We start from the raw sequence: 25,114 nt of genomic DNA, 5'->3' as shown, positions 1-25,114 counted from the left end.
TTGAAATTAGCTGAGTGGGCACCATGGGTCAACCTGGACCAGTTGGGCCGAAGGGTCTGTTTCCATGTTGTATTATTTGACTCTATCCACTGCACTGGAAACAAAATGATAGCAAGGCCAAAAGTTGCCACAATTGCCTTAACATTATTTATGGAATTAGCTGTCTATACTTCAGTCTGTTCCTGGTTGATGACCTTGCATCCTGATGCTTTTCTAGCCTATTTTCTTGTCTCACCCCCATGAACCTCCACCCCTTCTCACCCATTCTCTAAGCCCACCACTACAAGGCCAGGAAGCTTTCTCTGAGTAACTCTGTCTGTTGACATTGGAAGATGGATTTGGAAATCGATATAATTATGTTCCTGTAGTTGGCCGTAGTGGAATGGTCACCTTCTACTGTGTAAAGCCTAAAACAAGTAATGAGCGTGACACCACTGTTGAATGCTGTTGAATTCAGTCCACTGACAGGATTTGCTAAATGCAGTTCAAAGACAATCAATACATGGTACAGAGAGTTTTTCTTCACCTTTTTTAAACAAGAGCTTTATTGGGAGTTAGTTTATTCACAGATTGCCACAAGCATTAATGACTGCCAGCGTCTTGTTTTGCCAGTCACTGAGATGGCTGTTGATAAAGATTTAGCATCATGTTCTAAGTGTCAAGGCTGTCAGTTGTGCTGAACCATTTGACCAGAAGAAAAAACGCACAGGGAGCTATTGATTACAGCTTCTCAGTGTCACTTGTTCACCAGGATTTAGGTATTGATGAGGCCTGGAGTGAAAACAAGTCCTTTCCCTGGTGGGCTCTACCCAGAAGTACAAAATGCAAAGTTAGAGAGAATATTCAGCTGTTACCTGAATCTAAGGGATTCCAGTATTGATTGAAAAGCTCCTTCATGTTATTTTTGTTCAAGACAAATCTATGGTTTTGGAAATTTACACTACATGAAAAACTGAACATATCAAACTAGATTTATTAAAGTTCATACAGTCAGTATAAAAGATACTGTGAAAAACAAACAATTTAAAATACTATCTTGTCACTACTTTTAGCTTTATTTCCACAGAAGGGTGAAGAATCCAACTTCATGAAAGTTGCATGGTTTATCATTGTGGAATTTAGAAGACAAAATCTTATTGAATTTTCAAGTGCAGTTACTGTGGATGGTGGCTCCAGCTTTGATTTAACCTTTTCAAAGATAATCCAAGATCCAGGCCATTGAAAAGTGAAAGTTAATGAAGATGTTGTCTGTTCAAAATGGTTTGTCAGTGAAGGATACAGATCTCACGTCAAGCAAATTTTCGGAGAAGCTGGTGATAGACGTTGTTCAGTTTATATTGACTTGGTTCATTTGACATTGAGTACAATACCCTCAAAATTAGCATTAAGTCATTCCCCCCGCTGGTTCCATTCGTTGATGCGCTGAACAGAAAAACATTTAGGCCTGTGACTGAACTTGAACTACCCTGAGTTAGCTAATTTCAACCAATGCACCACTAATTATAATGCGATTGGTTTCAGAAGTCCTATTCATTGTCATTGAGGCAAAGTAAAATATTCTGAGTACATGAAAGTTGTCATGTAAATACCCTTCCTTTGTTTCAATTTCCTTTTTTCCTTCATTTGTGGAATTAAACTCAGTAAAGAAATTCAACAACTAGAGGAAAGGATGAGACCAGTAAACAGAATAAAAATGCACAGAAGATTTCGAAAAGACAACTTACTGATTCAGTTTCTTTAAGAAACGATAACTGCTGTAATAACAACAGTTATAGAGATTCTGGACGGCTAAAGTAAAAACAAAGTGTTGGAGAATCTCAGCAGATCTGGCAGCATATGTGGTGAAAGGAACAGGATTAATGTTTTGAGTGAAATTGACTTTTCTTCAAAATTTTGAAGAGCCCTATTTGATTCAAGCAACTAACTCTGTTTCTCTCTCCAAAGATTTTTTTTTTAAATAATAAATCCATGCTGTTAGTTATGGAAAATCCACATTCTAATGCTGCACCTGAAACAAATTACAACAAAAGTGACTCTTCATTCAATGACTTTTTAACATCATTTTTATTAGTATTTTGTTTTGCCAGTCTGAAAATATGGAAGACTATTTGTCATCTGTTTTTAAACTTCTGTCGCCAACAACTTGATTGTGTTTGAAAACAGTGCATGTTGATGCCTTAACTTAGGGGAAAAGATTTGATCATTACTTGATGCAGTGCTGTTATGCTATTGCAGGGAACATGAGCTCACTATGCAGTACAGTCTTAGCACTCAGCCAGTCCTTTGTGTCAGCTAGCTACTTGTATCAGTTATTTAAAAATTGCTAAAATCCTACTGCTGTTGCAGCGATAAATATTTTAATATTCAATGAATCTGTTCTAAAGAGAAGTTATCAATCAAACTGAAACCATATTGCTGTTTCTAGACCTACAAACCAAATTTCATTTTAATAGTTATTAACTCATTTGAAATAATGAGTTAACATTTTTGTTGACTTGTCCACAAAGCAATTTGATACAATGCATTAATCACTATTTTAACATAGAAAATTACACCCAATATAAAGTAAATGATTAAAATTGGCAAGCCACTGTTTAATTACTAAGCTGTAATATATTTTGTCCCCTTTTTTCTCTTTGGCACAATCATTCCATGCAACATATCACAGTGGATATAAGTAAATCCTAATTCTTGATTTAAATGAAATTTAAGGCTTAAATCTGGGTAATATTAAAGAATTTGTCATGTTGTCAAAGGCATAAACTATGTGAGGAAAGAGAAAATGATTGTGAAATGTGACAAAAATAAAACAACTGTAAAAAGCACATTTTCCAGCCAGTTCTGTATATTCTTCAAGCATTAAAAACAATTCCATGGAAAAGGAAGAAAAGTTCAAGGGCTACAATTCCTCATGCATTCTGTCATCACTTTGAATAGAAAACAATTTTTCTACCAATGACAGTGATGAGAGCAAATGATATGTTTGTCTAGTCTAAGGTTCATTCTGGTGTATTTCATGTTCACATACATGACCTTTTACATTTTATTTAAGTGAAGTGCTTAATGTAACCTTTTATGGTTACAGTGATTATATTTAATGAACTTCCACAATTCATTGAAGACATATCATACAGCAAGAATTTGCTCATACAAAAACAGTACCCAAATGTTATAATTTTTTTGAAAACTGTGTATGAAAATTAGGTAAAATAGAAGTCTATTTGTATTTGCAGTTAGTTGAAGAAGGAATTAGTTTGATTGTATTTTTATTCAATTGTGTATTTGCTGAAACATTGGACAAGCTAAGTACAGTAATATAGCATCTTAACTTCAAAATACTTTTAACCTTTGCTATCCTTGTTTGAAAACTGAAGTTACTTCATCAAGTACTTTTATGACCTACAAATGAAGTGTGCAAAAAGTAGGATTTCTTATCGCATTGCCTCAATGGCTTTCTTGTCAATAATATTCTAATCTCTTCTAACATTTTATTATTTATTATTTAAGTTTTGAACATTCAATTTTTAATTGTTTTAGTTACAGCTACTCTAATGTCTCAGTGTGAGGCACTGTACCTTACATATGAAAAGAATAAGTTTGATTTTTAGATTTATCTGAGGAAAATTACAATGGGGATACTACAGTTACCCTAAGCATGAAGGACATTCACATTTAGAAATCTGATAAAATAGGATTAGCTTTATCCATGGCCTATCCATCCCTTCCCCAAGGTGAATGGTCGAACAACTCTCATTTGTTAGATTTGCACATTACAAAAGCCAATTTTGATGAGATAATAGAATCACAGACATATTTGAAGTTACACCATACCATCCTCATTGCTTTCAGGAAAGGACGAAGTAAAAGAACAGAATGGGATAGATAAAGAAAAAATGAAAGGTGTTCTATCATGAGGTGCATTTTTTTCCTCTAACCAATTTGGAATGTTCGTACACATGACAATTGTAGTGTCAGCAAGCTGGCTCATTATCACAACCCCCCCAGTGAAGCAAGGTCAGCTTACACTTACAACAAACAAAATAAATGCTCTTAAAAATTACAATGAAGCATATGTATGAGACAAGGAATTTGCAATACCGTGCTTTCACCTCTGGGACTTGTGTTTGAAATCAATCTAAAGTTTGTCTGCGACTACATTCTTCATTGAGTCACTCCCAACGTAATTTCCAGTGATGTGAGTCCACAGGATGAAAGTCCCCACAGTTTAACAGACGCTTTCACTAAAGTAGGCCATATGAATAGCACATGTTTGAAATGGAAAGGTTACAGCAGTGCATTCAGGAATAATCTTCCACATTCGTGATTGAAGTGCATTTTGCAACAAGTCCAATGAAACTTTATTGTGCGTATATGTACCTGTATTTATCCCATATGTACTTGTATAAAAAGGTGTATTTTATTGGAATGGCTAGTTCAACTGAGAAGTTGGCCCTTCTCAGACATTGGAATCTGTTACTCCACTGAATACATACACACAAAATTGAAAGATGCCATGCAACTAGAATGCACAGTCAATACACAGGCAAAGATTGAAGAACCTGATTTCCAAAATAACTGTTCTTGCCAGTGTTGGACTGGTGGACAAAGTTAAAAATCACACAACACCAGATAATAGCCCAACTGTTGGACTATAATCTGGTGTTCTGTGATTTTTAACCTTATCTCATATGAAGAAGGTGTACAGAATAATGCAATGGCAGAAAATTGGGATCATTTGCATCTTTTTTGGGGGGAAGTGCAAAAATATCCTGAGACATCCAAAATGTCTACTGTTGCATCTGTGAACTTTTGGTACAATTTGCAGGCATACACACACATCCAAAATATATAGAGTAGGCAGATGATGATGCCAATCAGTATGCAACATTGATTTAATGCCGATGGTGCCAAGTTGGTGCTTAACAAACCAGTTAATGCCGTCTCTTAACTTTGTACATCAGAACACTTATTCAGCAACAGGATAGACCAATACTGTTTAAATTACTTAGTTACCGGTTTATCTCTGCTGTTTGTCCTTTTGATTCTGCAAGCGTTTGAAGTTTTCTATATTTATTTAAAGTTGCAAAGGCCTACAGGAAGTGGTGTGAAAAGTGCTGAGGACTTCTTTCTGACTTCAATTCTGCTGCACAAATCAGATATGGGTGCAATAGAAGTTGTTCTCGTGGTGAGTGAACAGAAGCTATACAGAGCAGAGGCTACTGAGAGAGGAAGGAAGGCTCACAGCAGGAGGCAGAGATTCAGTGAGGGCATCCTTTCTGAAATTGGCTACATACTGTAGTCATAACCGTACCCTGAGAGCAGAGCAATGATGGATTACCAATGGCTATGACACCATGGCAGTGAATTTTTAATACACCTTGCAGCAGTCCCAATAGCATTATTCTGTTGTCGTCCACTTCAACAGGTTGAATTTTAGGTATGACAGCAAAGCAAGGCATAGCCAGGAGGCAACAAGGCCTGTCTACGAATGACATGGCTGATGACTCCAGGGTGCCCCATACATGTAAACAGGATACAGTGAAAGCCATACTGTCACACGGCATGTGGCAGAACAGACCCACTCACTTGTGAACACAACAGGTCAGCTGCCTAAACCTTCTTGGATGAGGGCTACAGTAGCTGGAAGAGTGAACTTCAAGATGTGGTGGTATTCTGTGTACTGCAAAACCTTTTATCATGAGGAGCCTTTGCTTCAGATTTTTAGTGGAGGAGATGACAGATGGTCTTGGAGATTGACTTTTCCAGCAACACATTTTCAGCTCTGATCTCCAGCATCTGCAGTCCTCACTTTCTCCTTGAATATTTCTTGACCTAGGAAACCTGGCCATGGACTCTGCCATCTTAAAATGGGTCACAACAGTCCAGACAGTTGGCTGCTAGGCACTGCAAAGATTTGGAGACAAATGATGCCTTCTTGAGCAAGGTTAGGCTGTTTTGAGTTCATTGCCACTTTGCTACAGCAATCCTAGTAAACTAGGTTACACCATAATGCATGCTGTAACCCACAGCCATGATGGCAACAGTCTGGGCTTGTGGAGCAGCAAATTAAACTTTCATGACGACATGGGACGCTAGCATCCTCACTTTCCTTGGTTAGAGGCCTCTGCTGCCCAGAGACTTAGTATTTGCAGATCCCACCTCTATGTAATCCTGTCAAGTAGGTGTGTCTTCATCTTCATTATCTTCTTGCTGTTCCTCCACTGCCTGATCAGTCTGACCTTACTGGGTATCAAAAAGGAGGAAGGTACAAGGGTGAGGTTGTGCTGAAAAGAAATGGGAAGGAGAGTGGCACATACACTCATCATCTAAACCTTGTAAGTCAGAAGAGAATGCAGAATGAGGACAAGTTGAGACATGAAATATGATCCTGCTCCTTCAACAGGTCCCTCCTTATCGACTAGAGAGAGGGAAATGTCTCAGTAAGTGTCAGCCAATAATTTTACAAGTGGCTATCATGGTTAATTAGCTAGTAATGCTGTAAGCTGTGAGATGTGGGGAGGATAAGAATTCCAGTAGTGGTGTGTGTGTCAGTGCAGTAGAACATATGAATATTGGATATGCGATGTTGCAGAGAGAGTTTGCTGGTAGTTAGATGATGAGGCACTGTCTGAGTATAGAACAGCAGTGACGGTATCTATCATTTGAAGAGGCACTCACTGATCTTCACCACTCACATGGTATTATTGCAACACAGAGCCCAAGTACTTGAAGTTTCAGTCCTGGCATTGACTTCTGTGATGATCTGTTCTCACTACCTCTTGGTGTGTTTCGAGGGACTCCAGACTCTCTCCCCCTATAATAGCTTATCCACTAAAATTTCCAGTGAAGATCTGAGAACCATGGAAGATGTTGTCTTCCAAGTTGTGACATTACTGAATGCTTCACAGATCAGATTCACTTCCGACCTAACTGCCAGAACCTTCAGAGGGAACATCCTGTTTTAAAAAGCAGTAAAGCCTAGACCTGTGAGTATTGGCCCAAATTCGAGTTCCATTTTCAGGTATACAAGATGCGTTCAGACCAGTTCTAACATTTCCAAGTAATACTAGTTTATCTTGAAGCTACAATGTACAATTGCCTAAGAGCTACGGTATAATTTCTAAGTGATGTAACATTGCAACGAATGGATATAGTTTAATTGTTTTTCAGTGACTATGGCATTTCATCCCCTAAATGTTTTCTTGCCTGTAAGTTAAAATACAGAATAGTTGTTAAGGGACTGTTGCTGAAAGATTTTTGTTGAGGGAGTTTGACCCAGAAAAATAAAAGGGCAAATTATTATTTAAATGACAATCAGATTAAAAGTGCATCAGTGCAGTGGGATCTGGGTGTCCTTGTGTATGAATCGCAGAAAGTGGGTATGTAAGGTATGTAATAAGAAAGGCAAATGGAATCTTGGCATTTCTTGTAAAGAGACTGGATTATAAAAGTAAAGAAATGTTGTTAAAATTAATGCTTGATTATCAAAAAAAGCTAGTCATATTCTATCTTGTTAAAGAGCATCATTGTCCGGGCCTCATGTGGTGCAAATATTACTTGCAACTTATCAGTCCATATTCAATGGTGCTACCACCACTAAATCCCCCACTATCAACATCCTGGCAGTTACTATTGACTAGACACTTAACTGGACTCACCACATAAGCAAAAGCAGATCAGAGGCTAGGAATACTGCAGCAAGTAACTCACCTTCTGACTCTCAAAACTTGTCCATCATTAAGACACATGACAGGAGTGTGATGGAATACTCCCCACTTTCCTGGGTGGGTGCAGTTCCAATAACACTCAAGAAGATTGACCCCATCCAGGACAAAGCAGCTGCTTGATTGGCACCACATCTATGCCATTCCCTTTACTTCCAATGTTCAATAGCAGCAGTGTGTACCATCTTCAAGATACACTGCAGAAATTCACCAAAGCTAAAAGCAGGGATGTACACCTGAGGCTCTATAAGGCTCTAGTCAGGCCACATTTGGAGTATTGCAAGCAGTTTTGGGCCTCATATTTCAGGAAGGATAAACTGGCCCGAGAGTATATCCAGAGGGGATTCATGAGAATGATCCCATGAATGAAAGACTTAACACATGAGGAACATTTGAGGACTCTGGGTCTATACTCGAATGATGAGGAGGGATCTGATTGAAACTTACAGAATACTGAATAGCCTGGACAGAGTGGATGTTGGAAGATGTTTCCATTGGTCGGAGGGACTAGAACCTGAGAACATAGCCTTAGAGTAAAAGGAAGACATTTTAGAATGGAGTAAGGAGCAATTTCTTCAGCCAGAAAGTGGTGAATCTATGGAATTCATTACCACAGAAGGCTATGGAGGCCAGGTCATTGAGTATATTTAAGACTGAGATAGCTGGGTTCTTGTTTGTAAACGGGATCAAAGGTTACGGGGAGAAAGCAGGAGAATGGGATTGAGAAACTTATCAGTCATGACTGAATGGTGGAGCAGACTCAATGAGCTAAATGGCCTAATTTCTGCTCCTACGTTTTATGATCTAATATCCTGAGACAGCACCTTCCAAACCCACAACCACTTCCATCTATAAAGAGAAAGGCAACAGATACATGGTGTGAAAGACCAAACTAAACCCCCTCAAAATATGTCAAGGAGGTAGCCTAGACCCTAACTTTCCTTATTTTAAAGGCATGTGCCAGGCATTGCATTCCAGATCCAATTTGATTGGTCAAACTATCAGGCTTGAAGTAAAACACACTTTATTCATACATTATGGTTCAAATGCAAATAAAAAAAAGTTGGAATAACTTAATTCTATTGAAAACCTAACAGAATTATAGATTATTTAACTACTGAACAACAACTGATCCAATATACAGAGGAACCTCGCTTATCCAAACGAGTGGAAGGGCATTATTTCATTGGGATAATTGATTATTCGGTTAATTGATTTCCTCTGGGACTCAGAGTTTTTTGTGAAGTCTGCTTCCCATTCAGGAGACTAGGCAGCAGCAGACTGCATGCGAGCTCCCGCCCACCCCCCCAACCCCGTAGGCTCCCATCCCGTCCCCCTGTCCACCCCCAACCCTGTCCGCTCTCACCCCACCCCCAACCCCTTCCAACACCGCACCCCCATCCACCCCCAATCTCACAGCCCCCTCCCTCGACCCCCCAGGGCAGCCGCACCATACACCAACAGTAAAACTGGGGGTTAAGTCTCCAAATAGCGCACACACAAGCACACAACGTTTTGGCAGGTTCCACCTCTGCCCTATACAGGACAATGTTGGAGAGATTATCTGAGGAAGGGGCGGGGGGTGGGGTTAGGGTTCGCCCCTGTGTAGAACTCCAGGAAAAGTGTGGGCAGAGAGAGAGGGCATGAGATCAGTCATTTAGAGACGGTGCCTGGACTGTCCAGAGCTGCTCTCAGCAGTATTTCAGTGAGCTGACTTTGTTTTTAATCATTGTACCTGAAAACAAAATACGCGATCCGGGTTGGAACAGCTCTTTGACGTAATGTTTCTATCGGGGCCTTGTGATCCCCTTCGGATAATCCGATATTCGGATAATCAAAGTTCCTCTGTAGTAACATAAAGGCAAATTCAGTAAAATAGATTGTTTCATATGCAAATCTCCAGTGGAAAGGGCATCAATAAAAAACAGGGAGAGAAAGAAAGGGAGGACTGGAGTGTTATTTATAGCATGGAGTCATATATTGCAGTCTTCAAACCCCAACATCTACTGAAAGCTAAACTAAAAATCCTGGTTCTCGTGGGAGCTTGACCCTACCCATCCAGGCTGCTTCTGTTCCAACTTTTTTTTTAAATCCAAGGCCTCAAGCTGTTTACTTTATTGACAGACCACTCAGTACCTCTGTTGCACCCACACATCATTAAACAAAATGGACAAGATACACCACAATGTTAGTTCTCCTCCAAGCCCTCACCATCCTGACTTGGAAATACATCACTGTCCTTTGCTGTTGCTGGGTCAAAATTCTGGAATTCCCTCCCGAACATTGTTGTGGATCTACATGCGGCAGATGAGCTGCAATGGTTCAAGAAGACATCTCACCACCGTCTTCTCAAGGGTACCCGGGAACAGGCAATAAATACTGGCCAGCCAGTGGTGCTTACATCCCACGAATGAATGAGAAAAGTCACTTAGCCCTGCCTTTTGCCTGCTATTTTCACAGCTTGGCATGCAAGTAGCCCTGTGTTGTAGTTTCACCAGGTTGGCAACATATTGTTGGATATACTTAGTACTAACCCTGGAATGCCCTCCTGCACCCTTCATTAACCAGAGTTAATCCCCCTGATTTGATGGTAATGGCAGAATGAGGATATGCTGGGCTATAAGATTACAGATTGTATTTAAATTTTAAGTTAATTCTGCCTTGGCTGTTGGCCCACAGATTATCATGGATGCTCAGTCGCTAGATCTATTCAAACTCTGTCCCATTTTGCATGGTGGCCGTCCCACACAACATGATGGAGGGTATCCTCAATGTGAAGGCAGGACTTTGGCTCCATGAGATTTGAGCGGTGGTCAGTCATATCAGTTTCTCATGGACAGATACCTCTGTGACAAGCAGATTGCAGAGGAAGGGGGGCAGGTTGGCTTTTCCCTCTTGACCAGCTGAGACCCCATCTCATAGCCATAACCTTCAGGACACAGTCAACTCTGTCAGCAGTCATGCTATGTAGTCACTCTTGGCAGTGAACATTTAAATTCTCCACCCAGTGTACATCCTGTGCCCTTGCCAATCTCAGTATTTCTTCCAATTGGTATTCAATGTGAAGGATTCACGATGCATTAACTGAAGGAGGGGTTTGAGGCAGTAGGAGACAATCAGAGGGAGGTTTGCTTGCCTATGTTTGTTCTGATGCCATGAGACAACATGGGACTCAGAATCAATGTTAAGGACTTCGAGTGCAACATCCTCTGGACTGTATGTTATAGTGTTGCCAGTTCTAGTGAGTCTGTTCTGTCAGTGGTGCAGATCATACCAGGGCTGATAATGATGGTATCTGTACACTGTAAGTCATGATTCAATGACTATGACTGTGTCAGGCTATTGCTTAACTGCTGTGGGACAGCTACCCTAATATTAGCACAATTTTCCAGATCTTAGTATGGAGCACTTTGCGGGCAACCATTATCAGTGCCGAGATCAATGCTCTTGGATGGTCCACCTTATTTTGTTCCTGTTAGACCTCGCAATGGTTTGATACAACAGAATGGGTTGTTTGGGAATTTCAGTGGGTAGTTAAGAATCAACTACATGACGGTGGCTCTTGAGTCAGCGGGACAAGGTAAGGGAGGCAGATTTACTTCCCTAAAGGACATTAATGCTGAATGCTAATGTTCTTGTTATTATTCGACGTCATCACTCCTCTGAAACCAACCGCAGTCTATCATTCATTGCCACAGGCTGCACTTTCATCCCCCAGCCCCTCTCTCTCATAATGAGTTAATGTGGTGTGGACTATGCAGTTCACATATTGCTCTTGAAATCCCAATAAATACTGGCACCTTGTTCAGTCAGGTGCATCTGGGTTTTTAAAAGGGATCTAATTAATAACAAAAAAGCTCAGCAGGTCTGGCAGCATCTGTGGAGAGGAATCAGAATTAACATTTCAGGTCAAGTGACCCTTCCTTAGAACTCACTGCTGAGCTTTTCCAGCAAGTTTTGTTTTTGTTTCTTTTAGTTTTTATCTAATCAATATCTACTGCTGAACAACAGATCTGGCCCAAAAATCACTTTATGTTTGTTACATGGCTCAATTACGATTACTTATCAGATTTTGAACGTTTTTGTAAATAATTTTTTTTGTTAAGTTTCAATTTGGGCCTTCACCCCTTATACATGCCTATATCTATATTCCCTGTATAATGTTTAGTCAGTAATCTTAGTCATAGTCATTGAGTCATACAGCATAGAAAAGGACCCTTCGGTCCAACCAGTCAATGCCAAACATAATCCCAAACTAAACTAGTCCTACCTGCCTGTTCCTGGCCCATATCCCTCCAAACCTTTCCTGTTCATGTATTTATCCAAATGCCTCTTAAATGTTGAAGTTGAATGTTGAAGGAGCTTTGGTGAGTTTCTGTTTTACTAACCCTTCCATCGGAGAAACCGTTTCTCTCTGCTTAGTCTATCAAATGCCATCATAATTTTGAACGTCTGGCACTAAATCTTTTAAACCTCTTCTAAACCAGCTTTTTCACTAAGATATTACACATTTGAACAGAAGCTGGATATTTTTGCCCCACGGGTTTTTAAAAAATTGACGCTTGAGAACCGCCCCTTTAGAAGACTTCACTGCATTCCCATATTGAACAGGAAAGCACATTCCCAGTAAATTCCAATCCATGCCAACAGGCTTATCTTAGCACTTCTAATTTCTGAGTTGGCCATCTATGAGAATTGTTTAATGTGATTGGCTGCTGCTTGGGCAATATTTCTGTTGTGGATACAGTGTGGAAATACCATAAATTTGTTGCATTTCCTGTCACTGTTTTCGGTATGGGAAAAAAGACATTTTGAAAATTTTATGTCATGGATGTACTGAATTGGCCAGGTATCATTTTCAGAGGTTTGAAAATGTTACTTCAATGTATTTTTGTTACACAGCTTATAAAGTGATGACATCCATAGAAGGTACCAAACCGCTGTGTTTTATTCTTGCATTGGAAATGTAAATCAGTGTTTTGAATATACTGAGGCAATAATTTTCTTTTCCTCACTGCAAGCAATGGCTTCCATGTGTTAAATGTGTTCCACTTGTTTTTAAGGGCTAAATAATGGAATGTGAATGCTCAGATTTTCATCACAAGGTTGTAGTTCTTTCATCATAAAAAAGATTATTGTGAATTCAGAGATCACAATGAACATATTTGGGGACTAGGGTTTTTTTTTCCATATTCTGCATTCCAGTACAATCAATTTCCAGTTCTATGTAATAAAAACAGGAATTACTGGAAAAGCTCAGCAGGTCTGGCAGCATCTGTGAAGAGGAATTAGAGTTAATGATTCGGGTCCAATGACCCTTCCTCAGAACTCCAGTTATCTGTCCTCAATCACATTTGAAAATGTAATCTCTCTCCTGTTTTAGTTTTATCACGTTATAGGTATTCTAAAAGCAAGAGTGATAAGATCATAACGATGCAGAGTAAGATGAAAAAGGATTTAGCCCACCAAATCCATTCCTTTCAAAAACCAAATAAGCCAACTATCACAAATCCAACCCAATTCATTTCATCATTAGAAGAAAAATTCTGCAAAGTTTGTCGCTGTCACCAAAAGATGAATGAAACAAAATGTCAGAGTAGCTAACATACCTTAATTGGATATTATCAGTTGTTGACTTCACATTCTATTTGTGATAAATTCATCCGTCTGGAAAAATAACATCCTAAACTTTGCCAAAATGTCCACAACTCATCAAACAGACTAACATTTGTATAAAATCTTTCATGACATCTCAAAGTGCTTTGTAGCCAATGAAGTGCTTTTGAAGTATTGCTGCTGTGGGAAGGTAGGATGCTGATTGGTTGTACCTGAGCAACCTCAAACCTTAAGAGAGCTTGAAATCAGTTTGGAATCTGAATCACAATGAGCATGTGTGCTACATATCTGAATTTGGCATATCTAAAACATGACCACTGTTTCCACATCTATTTCAATGCTCCTATGATTAATTAACAGTCCAGCATAACAGGTTTGCTTCTGCTTTACCTTCATCACCTTTTCAAAGCTGGCCGAAAAACCTGAATTTAAAAAGTACTGCACAGACTGCAAATGCACTAGGTGTGAGTGAACATCTGTCATTTTGTTTAACCCTTTTAACTTGCACTTCAGCCACTCTCTGCGATGTGATCCAAGTAAATAAGGAGATCAAATAGATAAAATGGCAGAGGCAAAGAATAATGATTTTCCTGTCAGTCAGCTCTTAAAACTGGCCCAAATACAATGAGTTAATTTTCTGACGCTAATCCGAATGCAGAAATTTGTTTGCCATGCAAAATACTCAATATCTTTGGATATGTTATGATAAATGTCTTTTTGTGAAAGCTGAAATGTTCGCATGTTGGTCATATTTCAGATACTAATATCACACCTGCAATTCAGGTACCAAAATCGCAACTCATTCAGTCTCACGCCTTCAGACTAAATTCAATTTGTAGAATATCGGAGATATATGCTGCAGCTCTATATAGAACATAAAATGGCAGTACACCAAGGAGCTGCTGATGGTGGGGGAGGGTGATTGAAGACAGAGAAGATGCTTTGAGAGTATTCTATGTTAGGCACACCTATTCTATGTTAGGTGTGAAATAAAACACACTGAAAGAGTAAAACCATGCCATCCATTTGCTGTTTTATATTTATCTATTTGCTAAAATATTTATTTGCAGTACTTGTGTAATTGCTAATTTATCTTTACAATCAAAATGACTAATAATTTCACATGATATTTGTGTTTATGCCTCCAATATCTTTAAATAATGTTGTGATCAGCACGATTGGTGCTTCGAATTATTTTTTGACATCACTGAAACATTAATCACGTTGTGCAATTCGTCACAATATCTCCAAAACCGTTCTAGCCAGTGCATATGGTATGATTTGCGCTTAAATACTGAAATTAACAAACAGCATTCGATGGATTCAATGAATATAAATATTGTCTTAACATAAGACATTTCTGTAAATAAGTCCTATTAAGTCACTTAAATTGTCTATTTATCAAAGAATTAAATATTTTAAAAATCTAGGTGTTGTCTGCATCCTGTCAAATCTGCCAAATGATGAACAAAATGTGGAATGTAATAGCTGAACAAAGTTGCATTCCAATGTTTTCCAGAATGTACATGTTAGAAATTAAAGTTTAACTTCAGTCCAGATTTAGTAATTATTATCACATCTATCAGATTTTTTAGAATTGTAATTTGAAGCATTATTGTGATACAGTTAAACTGGGGGGGGGGGGGGGGGAAGCTTGAATGTATACCTTTCTATGTTACACTGTTCAGATAATACTTGATTCTAAGTTTCCTTTACATGAACATGGGTGTATTTTACAAACCTTTCATCAGAAGTCAATGATCAGATTCTATTAAAGTTTAATGCAATTAATTGCAGAGTTAAGTGTCAGATGAATGAATAAACGTGGTAACCAATTTGTTACTGATATAATTAAATGATTTTTCTAACATTTACGGATTGCAATTGTTGGTCATCTGGTGAACAGCTAAATGTCGTATTTGCACATTATGGCAAATATTGGCAGTCAACTGTAGATTAATATACTTACTATGATGAGTAATCATTCTTCAAGTAGTCACTCTGCATAGTCAGATGCTACCAGTAAAATCACATCTCGAACAGTAATAAAACCAAAATTCTCATGAACAAAGCATGAAATTTAAAATAAACTTACATAAGGGAGTAAACTCAACACTAATTTGTGGCTGTTCTATTCTGCTCTTCCTGTCACAGCTTATGATGTCATATGACTACACTACAGCTTTATAATTCAGAGCCTAATATCCCTTATTCCCCATATGGACTTTATTTCTGTTTCAGCTGTGCAAAATTCTGTGAAGTGGTTATTATAGCTCTGAGGTGATTTTTTTTTAATAAGTAAGATTTAACAGATGTATAATAATTTTTTTCCAACGTTAATCGCAGATGCCAATTATTGTACCCTGTCACAGAGTGATCTGCAGCAATGGACAGATTGGTAATTATATGGGAGGAAGAGGAAATCACCTCAAACAATGGCTACTGACACATGAGAAGCTTCTGAAAGAGAGCCGAAAAACATCTCAGGGACCTTGTCCAATGCTGCCACACAGCTAGAATGTACGCCAACAATATTCAGAATAAAACAAGCTCTTAACACATCCACTATTATTTAGGGAATTTGTAAATATTTGAGTGACTTAAAAAGATAAAAGAAACTTGAGAGTCAGATGCGTGGTGTCACCACTACTATATTAAAAAGCCTGGATTCATCCTGAGGGACTCTGGCCTTTCTTGTTTTTACATTTTACAGAAGAATGAGTACAGAGATCTGTGCATGTTGTGTATGTTGTTCCCATCTACAGGCTTTTTTGTTCTATTTTTAATGCCCATTAAAGCAAGGATAAGGGAGTGGGAGGGGCATGGCAAATGTTAGGTGCAACTGCCCCTCTAAGGAAGCATCTGGCTCACAGAGGGGACAGCTGACAGTCTGGAGTCCGTGTGTTACTGGGAGCAAAATGAAATCCTGAAGCATCAGCTCACATTTCTTTATTGCTGCACAGCTTCGTATTTGCCCTGTATGGAATACTGTACCTTCACACAATGATTGTCCTGTCCTCTCTGATTGTCCTGTTCCCACCAAAATAAATCTTTTCCATAAACACCTTTTGCAAACTGGTCACAAAATATTGAAAGGGAAACAAATCTTTTGCATGCTCTCAATTTGTTTAAAAAAAAATTGTCACGTCTTTACCAATCCATTTTTGTTTTCATTTGATATGTATTTTTCAGGTCTCATGGAAAAGGTACAACTTTAGCTTTGTATTTTTTTGCTTGGTAGTGTTTTTTTTTTAGCAGCTACTGTATTAAGACTGTTAAAAATGTGAATGTTTCTCTTCAGTTGATTTCTTGGTAACCTCGTGTAATCTGGTTGTGTAGACCTTTGGTGCAGAAACAAGTTCTTTAAGCTTAAGAAAAACAAAATTGTATGTATTTGATCAGCAAAAAATAAAAATAATGTATTTCAATTATGTTTTTGGAATATCTTCACTTGTTATGAGGTCAGGCTAAATCTCGGAGCTATGGTACTATTTGGTTAGTAAGGCTTTTGTTTCCAGTGTTCTTTCATTCATAGAATAAAGTAAATAATTTTGTGTGTTTAGTTTACAGTTGTCCTATAGGTTATTTTCCCATGGAAATTATTTTATTGGCTAGATGATTAGGTTGCGGAGAGGGAACTCTCACTGGTACTTTCTTTTCCCACTGAAGACGTTGTTTGAGCAACGACAGTTATCCTGCCCGGGGGAAGATACATTGTCCTGCCCTTTCATGCTCCCATTTGTTCTCATTGTTAGTCAACATGAGCACATGCAAGGATGCGATAATTAGTTTATTCTGAATACAAAAAAAAAGGAAGATTTGAAAAGAAAGTGCACTGAACAATATAATTTGGGGGGAAAAAAACTGTTGCGTTACATAATCACAAACTGTGTCAAATGTGACTCATCATAGAATAATCAATTAAAGGTCACAACCTGTCCTAATTCTTTGCAAATAGATACCTCTTCCTTAAGAACTTTAAAGTGGCAGTGAAGATATAAGGGGGAGCAGATAAATTACATACTACATTGGGACTGCCACACAATTGATACAATAGGATTTCCGGCTGTTACACTGATCAAACATGATAGCCTTTAAATCATATCAGAACAAGATACCTATGCTATGATACCCCATGTGAGAACACCTACGTGGGATGGAAAATGCATCCTATCTTTTTAAGAGCGTGACTTCTCACTTTTTTATGTTACGTGGGAGGTTATGCATTTATCAGATATTTAGTTTTTGTCATCTCTTTTAATGGTGTTATGGCTTAATGACCAAAATGTTAGTTTATAGAGGACTGGATTATATAAATATATAGAACATGAGAGAATAACTAGCCTGCTAAACAATAGAACTAATTGCAATATATAACCTAAATTTGCTTTTTCATAGACACTATTATCACTCAAAGCACTAAAACAAAAGTAACCCTAAGTAAATCAATGCAAGTCATCAAATATATTTACTGCATGAAAATGTTCTCCATTGTATTATAAGGATATTAAAATCATAATCAAGGCTGGAGTGTTAGTATCTATTATGTTACTGCTTTACACGTTTTTTATTTCCCATTATTTTTATGACTTTAACAAACAGAATAGATATCTTCAATTTTCTAATTTGTAATGTGGCTTACTTGGTATTGATATTTCAGTTTTTAGTACGATACATTTAAGGTCTTCTTTTGAATAATAAATGAAAGATAATTCATTAAAATAGTTTCTATAAATAAAAGATAAATCTGACTCTGAAAAATGTAATTTGCTTTCCAGTCTTGCCAGTGTGCGTTCTCCGGTTCATCCGAATTGTGGTTCACACATGTTAATAATGGCTCTGTGAGCATCCTTTTTCCAATAGAGGGCAGTAGAGTTTAGAGGAATTACACTACAAATCAGAAAACACTCACAAGAGCAGCTTTATTCTCAATTATTTCAATTTTGACCTACAACTAGAGCACAGAGTAGCTCCACAGAAATTTACACGCTGATTTATGTTGCAAATTTTCAAACAAACTGCGTCACAAGCTCATTCCTTTGTACACAATCACTTTTTTTTGTGCTTATACGTAATGCTGAGCGACTGGCCGCAGTTAGGCAGTAAGATGAAGAATGGCCCTTCTTTACCTTCTGATTTCTGATATTGCTAATGATGCCCAGGCTGCAGTCTGGAGTGAGCATTAATGAAGGGGGCTATGACACTAGAACCTCGAGGGGTTTTATTTAAAAAGAGAGGCGAATATATACTGCCACTTAGGTGTACTTCCAGCCTGCCCTCTTCAACCATTATTACTGATTCCACCTTGTGATTTTTTTTGTTTAATGCTAGACATTATTTGCCATGATCTTCCATGAAGAAATAGTTAACTCTCGTGTGAAGCTGCAAAGTGCTGGAAAAGCTAATGGTGATGTTGTTAGCCCAATTGTTGAAAGAAAGAAACGTCCTTCAGCCTTGGAATTGGGTTCCAGTGACCTATCAGATTTCCTCCCCTTCAGTCTTCCAGTTCTTTGAACTGCTGACATTGAGACACTGTGCAGTCAGGCACGACAGCTGTTTCTGCATCATCTAATACCAACACATGCTGTTTTAGACCATTTTGAGAAGGAAAGATAATGAAAGATTCAAAAATAATATTTGTTTTGGCATAGTTATCTTTATAATAAAATAGATGCCCTTGACCACGGAAAAACTGGATTTTGAGATAGGGTCAAGTTTGTTTACAGACTATGTGTTGAGGTTTAAAAAAATTCTGAGTGTTTTTTTTAATTTAAAGCCACTCCACAGGCCAGACTAAAGAATGATTATGCACTTTGTCAATGCAAAGAATAAAAATGCACTTAGTAACAGCATATTAATGATGTACATGAGTTATATATTGTGGAATTTTAATCCTGTCTTAATTTTGATAACTCTTAATACTGTTCAAACGCTGCTGAATCAAAAAAGACAGCATCAAGTGCAGTGATCATGGATAGAAAATTAACGGAGGTGAGTTTTGTAACTCACGCCAACACCTGCCCTCCCCCATCCTGGTGCTACCTGACCATAGAGAAACAACAGTAGTGGGCACTGAGTTGCTTTTGAACACCAGAGATCTATAAAGCACATGGCCTGAGTCCAAAATATTCAAGCTGGAAGACTACAAAAGGACAAAAACTATAATAAAAATACATTGTAATCTGACAGAAAAGAAGTTTTTCTCCCTTACCAAGTTTGTATTTATATTTACATTGAGATGGTTACATTTAGTCTAATAAAGAATTGTTCTCTGCTTTATGACTTATCTTAGATGTCTTTCACATAAGACAATGTAATGTATAGCCATATGCTTTGATGCCATTTGTATTGAATAAATGATGGCTAGTCACATCCTAAGATAAATAATACATTTCTAGTGATGGATATAAAATTCTTTTAAAAGTGAAGTAGGAACACAGTATTATATGGCTAAGTGTTTCTAAACGTATAATTCACCTGCCAAACCAACAATGAGAAAGTAACTTTTGCAACAGAAGATTGTCAAATACTTTCAGGACTATTGTAAAACAAACAAAAATAAAAATTATTTTCTACAGTGCATTCACTAAATTTAAAAGGAACCTTTAAGTGTTACCTGTTTGATTTCCCTCAAAATATGGTCAATGAACAACAGTGCATTGCTGTGATGTAATGACTTTGTAGCTATTTGAATCATCAACATTTTGAAAAACTGCATTTTTTATTCTAAATTATTATTTTGCACCTTAAATGCTGTTGCATATTTTCATTTCTTTCTGAGTCTGCTAAATCTTTGGCCAGAACAGCTCCTAGTCTGTATGAAACTGTAGAGGTGGCAGTAAAATACTTAGGTTGAGGCCAAGTAGTGGAGAAATTGCAGGTACTGATGTGTCTTTAAGTGACTGAGGGCAATAGTCCAAAGTCTTCTGGACCAAGTGGCACCAGCTGCAGACAGATGGAGCATGTCTGGGCTCCATCACCCTCAGGTCTGCATCAGACAAGAATCTATATATTATGGTAGGAGAATGGATAAGGAAATAAGAAATGGCCACTATGCTGTAAGGTGAAAATTGAAATGCATGTGGCATGCTGACATTTGAAATGATTTATGGATGGCTATTGTTAATTGTACCTTAAAGTTTATATGGGGTGCAATATCATTTAAATGATGTAGAAAAAAAAATCACATGTAAATGATAATTAAGTTCAGTCATGTTCATTTCTATATGAGAAATCTAGGCCAAGGTATTTAGAAAGTGTTCTGTTTTCTTTCTATTTCAAAAAAACACTTACTTTCCTATCATAGTTGATTTCAATGGTGTTTATTCATATTTGTGAAACAAAAACATTGTCCAGAAGCCGTTTTTCTTTTCTTTGCACATTGTTGAACTACTTACATTTGTATAAAAAGTAAACTTGAATGGTGTTATTTCAGAAATTATTAATTACACATCAATCATTTTAAGTTTATATTTTGAAAATATCTATTTCCAATAGTTTGGTTTGCTGTGTATCATTTTTGTTATTTTCACAGGCCCTAGGAGGGGCATCTTAGAGAAGTAAAATTAAGAATAGTAATGCATTGATATGAAACTATTAATTGTTTTTATGCTGTGCTGCAGTTGCTGTTACTGTGTTGTGTTGACATAACAAGCAAAACAAAGAACCGTGAAACCTAATCATAGTAAGAACTACTATTACTGTTAACTCACTAACATAATTAACTTGAAAATGGTTTTCAACTGTCTGCTCCATTTTCTAGTATCTATTGGTGTAATAAATAAAACTTTAACTCATTTGAACAAGAAGAATTAGAAGTTGGGTAGGGCCAATTGCCCCTTGAGCTGACTCTTTCATTCAAAACGTTTGTGAAAGATCTGATCTTGATCTCAAACTAACATCCTCCTGGTTACCATAAATTGCCTCTAGGCTGCCTTTCATGCAAGTGTGTCTTTCCTTAAATTAAGAGAATCAAACTGTACTTGGTACTCTAGAAGATACTAGCAAAACCAAGGAAACCTCACAACTTGCTCCTATTTGCATTAAGCATGAATTATGGGTTCAAAAACAAAACAGAACAGTTCTGAAGAAGGATCACTGGACCAGAAGCATTAACTCTGACAGCATCTGTTAAGAGAAATCAGACCTGTTGAGATTTTCCAACAGTTTCTGTTTTTGTTTTGATTTCCAGCATTTGCAGTTCTTTCGGTTTTGTTAAGTTTGAATTATGGGCTTTTCATTAATTCACTCGCGAGATGTGGATGCCTGGGCTGGGCTAGCGTTTATTGCCCATTTCTAGTTGCCCTTGAGAAGGCGATGGTGAGCTGCCTTATTGAACCACAACAGTCCATGTGCTGTAGGTCAACCCATAATACCCTTAAATGGGGAACTCCGGAACTTTAACCCAACAACAGTGGAGGAACAGCAATGTATTTCTAAGTCAGGATAGGAGTGCCTTGGAGTGGAACTGCAACTGGTGTCTACTGCCCTTGTCCTTCTAGTTTAAAATTTTTGTGGGTTTGGAATGTGCTGTCTAAGGATTTTTGGTGTATTTCTACAGTGCTTCTTGTAGCTAGTACACATTGCTGCTAATGAGCATCAGTAATGGAGGGAGGATGCTTATGGACATAATGCCAGTGAAGCTGGATGGTGCCAACCTTCTTGAGTATTGTTGTAGTTGCACTCATCCAGGCAAGTGGGGAGTATTCTATCACACTCCTTACTTCATTGTTACAAATAAATTTAATAGCGCACTGCCTATTTACTTAATCTCCTATATTTACTACCTAAATCATTTGTGGTGTGTTTACTGACCAGGACAGTGATATCTAACTAAAGTGAATCAAAATACTGAAATCGAACTGTAGGTAGCTATTACATAATGACCTGCAACATCTAAAAGAAGACACACATGGTTGTTTAGTTCTGGAGGGTCTGATGCTCAGACAAAGCAGGTCAAAAATCATGAACTCCTGGTTCTTTCATGCTTGAAAAGTAATTCCTGTAAGTTCCCGTTTGTAGTTGAACATCATTACATTTGGTGATTTCACATGAAGATAACAACATAATTGGCTTTATGGATGAAAAATAAGTGCAAATCCCAAAGGCATTATTTTTATTCCAGTCAGATTAAGTGAATTATAAAACAAGTCAGTTTAGAATTTTGCTAGTATGTGGTTATGATCACAGCTGCTGTCTTTCGATTTGACTCCTTAAAAGCTGAGGAATTCAGCAGTTATTTGCTGTTATACTACAACGTGGACATGTGGAAATATAGTTGAAAGAGGCTGTGCTTCTTTAAATTCTTCCACCCATGAGCTGGGGCTTCCAACTGTTTGCAAGCTGTTCCTGTTGACTCCTTATAACAATTCATTGAGCACTGCCAGAAAGTGCATGTGTGTATGGGGCTAGCTATGATCCCACACTTTCTAGACACTAAGGTGCTAAAATGCCTCAAGACCAAACCACAGTAGCAATGCTGGAGTCTCGCCTACGGGTATTCTCCAATACTGAACTCTCCACTGCTAACATCTGCTCAGAATTCAGCCTCAGAAAGGGAACTCCCTAATTCTGCACTTTGCCGCAAGGAAAGGAGTCACAGTTCAGATGTGGTGGCTCAGCCTCTTAAAAGGTAATCAAGAAACTCTTGTGAATTACAAAGGCCCGGTGAAACGACAACACCAACATTTCCTGTGGTCCACCAGCACTTCACAAGAGTTAGGACAGAGGACTTGTGAAACAGGTGATGAATCCCAAAAATGCCTTACTGCGGAGGTTCTCATGTAAAATCATGAATTGAGTAAGGTGTCAATCTTTTGAGGACATTTCCTTCGGAGCAGAAGTCAGCACTTAAGGAGAAATAAGTGGGAGGGTGGACATGAAAGTGCACAAAATGGGAAGGTGGGCATGAACATTTGCAATCAACTTTTAATAATTATGTGAGTTGTAATCTTTGAATGCATACATATATGCAAGGAGCTTCTTGTAAATATTTGACTTTCAGGTATTGCCAGGTTCTGTATGTCTATCAATTTGTGTATTCTAACCTCAAGTCAAGCGTGTTCAGAAGAAAATGTTGCATGCCAGAAAGCAGAAATGATGATAAAATGGGTTCTGATTTTTCACCAGACAAGTGACATGCAGTTTGGTAACCCATAAAGTCATGTTTACAAACACAAACATTACTGTGAAATCAGCAAAGGTTTGAGGTCTTTTGAATGAAATAATGACAAATAATTCAAATACAGGGCTGCATATTTGCTATAGCCACCTGTTAAACCTCCGAAAAGGATTACAAATATAGAATGAGCCTTTCCCAGAGGACTTGGCATAAAAATTATTTATAGGATGAAATTTTCCAAGACTGTGCTTTCAGCATTGGGCCTTCCAGGCAACAGATGGGGTTCGGAAAACCAGGCCCATAGCCATGTGTATCCAATTAGCAACACACCCAATTTCCCAATAGATGATTTTGGCTCCAAAAAGAAGATTGCATTACCTGCATGCGTCAGACTCATTTACATTAAATATTTGTTGTCTGCATCCAATGCTGAAATTCCTGACACAAACCTTAACATGTAAATAAGGTTCGCAGTCAACTAATGTCGAGATTGTGTCTGAATACAAAACTACCACTAAACATGTCGTGGCCAATATCCAAGTTGCAGTCAAAATATCATCTTGATCTGGTAGTCAACCGTACACACAATATTGGAAGCAGTGAAATTACTGTAGAGAAATAGCTCTTAGGGAGCTGAGGTTTAGCCTGAGAATCTGTTCTTCCAGATCCATCCCCTCCTCCTGTGAGAAAAGGAAGCCATGTAGCTATGACATAATGAAAGACTGTGCCAAAGAAAGGTCATCAGCAAGAAACATTAGATCTGTTTCTCTCTCTACAAATGATGCCTGATGTGCTGAGTGTTTCTCACATTCCCTATGTTTATTCCAAAATACAATGGTGGTATACAATGCTCCAAATAATACCTCCCCTGTGTGCAATGGAGCTCTCAATTTAAATCTTTCCAAAATGGCTCCTAAAAGAATTGTGCAGAAATGAGGAACACTGAACTTCACAATCTACTGGCCTCAGTTGCAACCAAGTGGAGGGGATTTAGGTAACTGCATTGACTTATTTGGCAACCACCCTGTATGCATTTTTTAAAACTGTGACTTCACAGGTGGCCATTGCTTAGCGCTAAATGGTTCAGCCACTGCACCAAGATCTTTTCATTCTTGGTCTTAAAGGGAGCAGTGTTGCCGACACGGCTGGACTTAATTAGTATCAATCATTTCTTTACTTACCTACCACTTCCCTTTTTAATGGTTAGTGGTTGTGCTTTAGCAACTACTGCTTTGCCCAGATTTTTCCATGCACAGTCTTTCTATGCAAGTTTCTCCTATTCAAATTAGAGATAATTCCATTGGTAATTTTGGCCTTACCAACCCTCTGTACAGCTGGTTCACAACAGGGCAATGCAGTACTGCTATTTCCATGGACAGATGTTCAGGCCATAGGGCAGATTCTTTAGTCAGCTGTGCTCAAAATGGATAACGAGCCCAATTTGATTATGGCTTTATCTTGTGTTCAATTGTAAAACATAAATTTTGCTTACGTCACTCTTTCTAAACCAGCAGAAGGACACCATGGACGATTTCTCCTTTTAAAGTTTACTTCAATATGTAGCATTAAGCTGTAAAACATTTCTACAAAATTCTAATGTCCAGATGTAAATGACTACAAACATTTTCTGTTGTGTAAACTGGCTTATAATTTT

At 38.0% G+C, this 25,114-nt stretch overlaps 1 protein-coding gene across 1 annotated transcript in view; it reads left to right on the top strand.

Annotated features, from left to right (window-relative positions):
• mgmt (O-6-methylguanine-DNA methyltransferase) overlaps positions 1-16,776 on the top strand; it is a 404,556-nt gene extending 387,780 nt beyond the window's left edge. Inside the window, exon 7 of the mRNA XM_043712603.1 lies at positions 15,687-16,776. Coding sequence (XP_043568538.1) covers positions 15,687-15,857 — 171 coding nt within the window. The 3' untranslated portion in view covers positions 15,858-16,776. The remainder of the gene's footprint in view (positions 1-15,686) is intronic.
• Positions 16,777-25,114: the final 8,338 nt, after the last annotated feature.

This window comes from Chiloscyllium plagiosum, chromosome 22 (genome assembly GCF_004010195.1).
Source record: "Chiloscyllium plagiosum isolate BGI_BamShark_2017 chromosome 22, ASM401019v2, whole genome shotgun sequence".
In the NCBI taxonomy this organism is placed as follows: Eukaryota; Metazoa; Chordata; class Chondrichthyes; order Orectolobiformes; family Hemiscylliidae; genus Chiloscyllium; species Chiloscyllium plagiosum.
The sequence above is the reverse complement of the archived record's forward strand: the minus strand, read 5'-3'. Positions and strand labels throughout refer to the sequence as shown.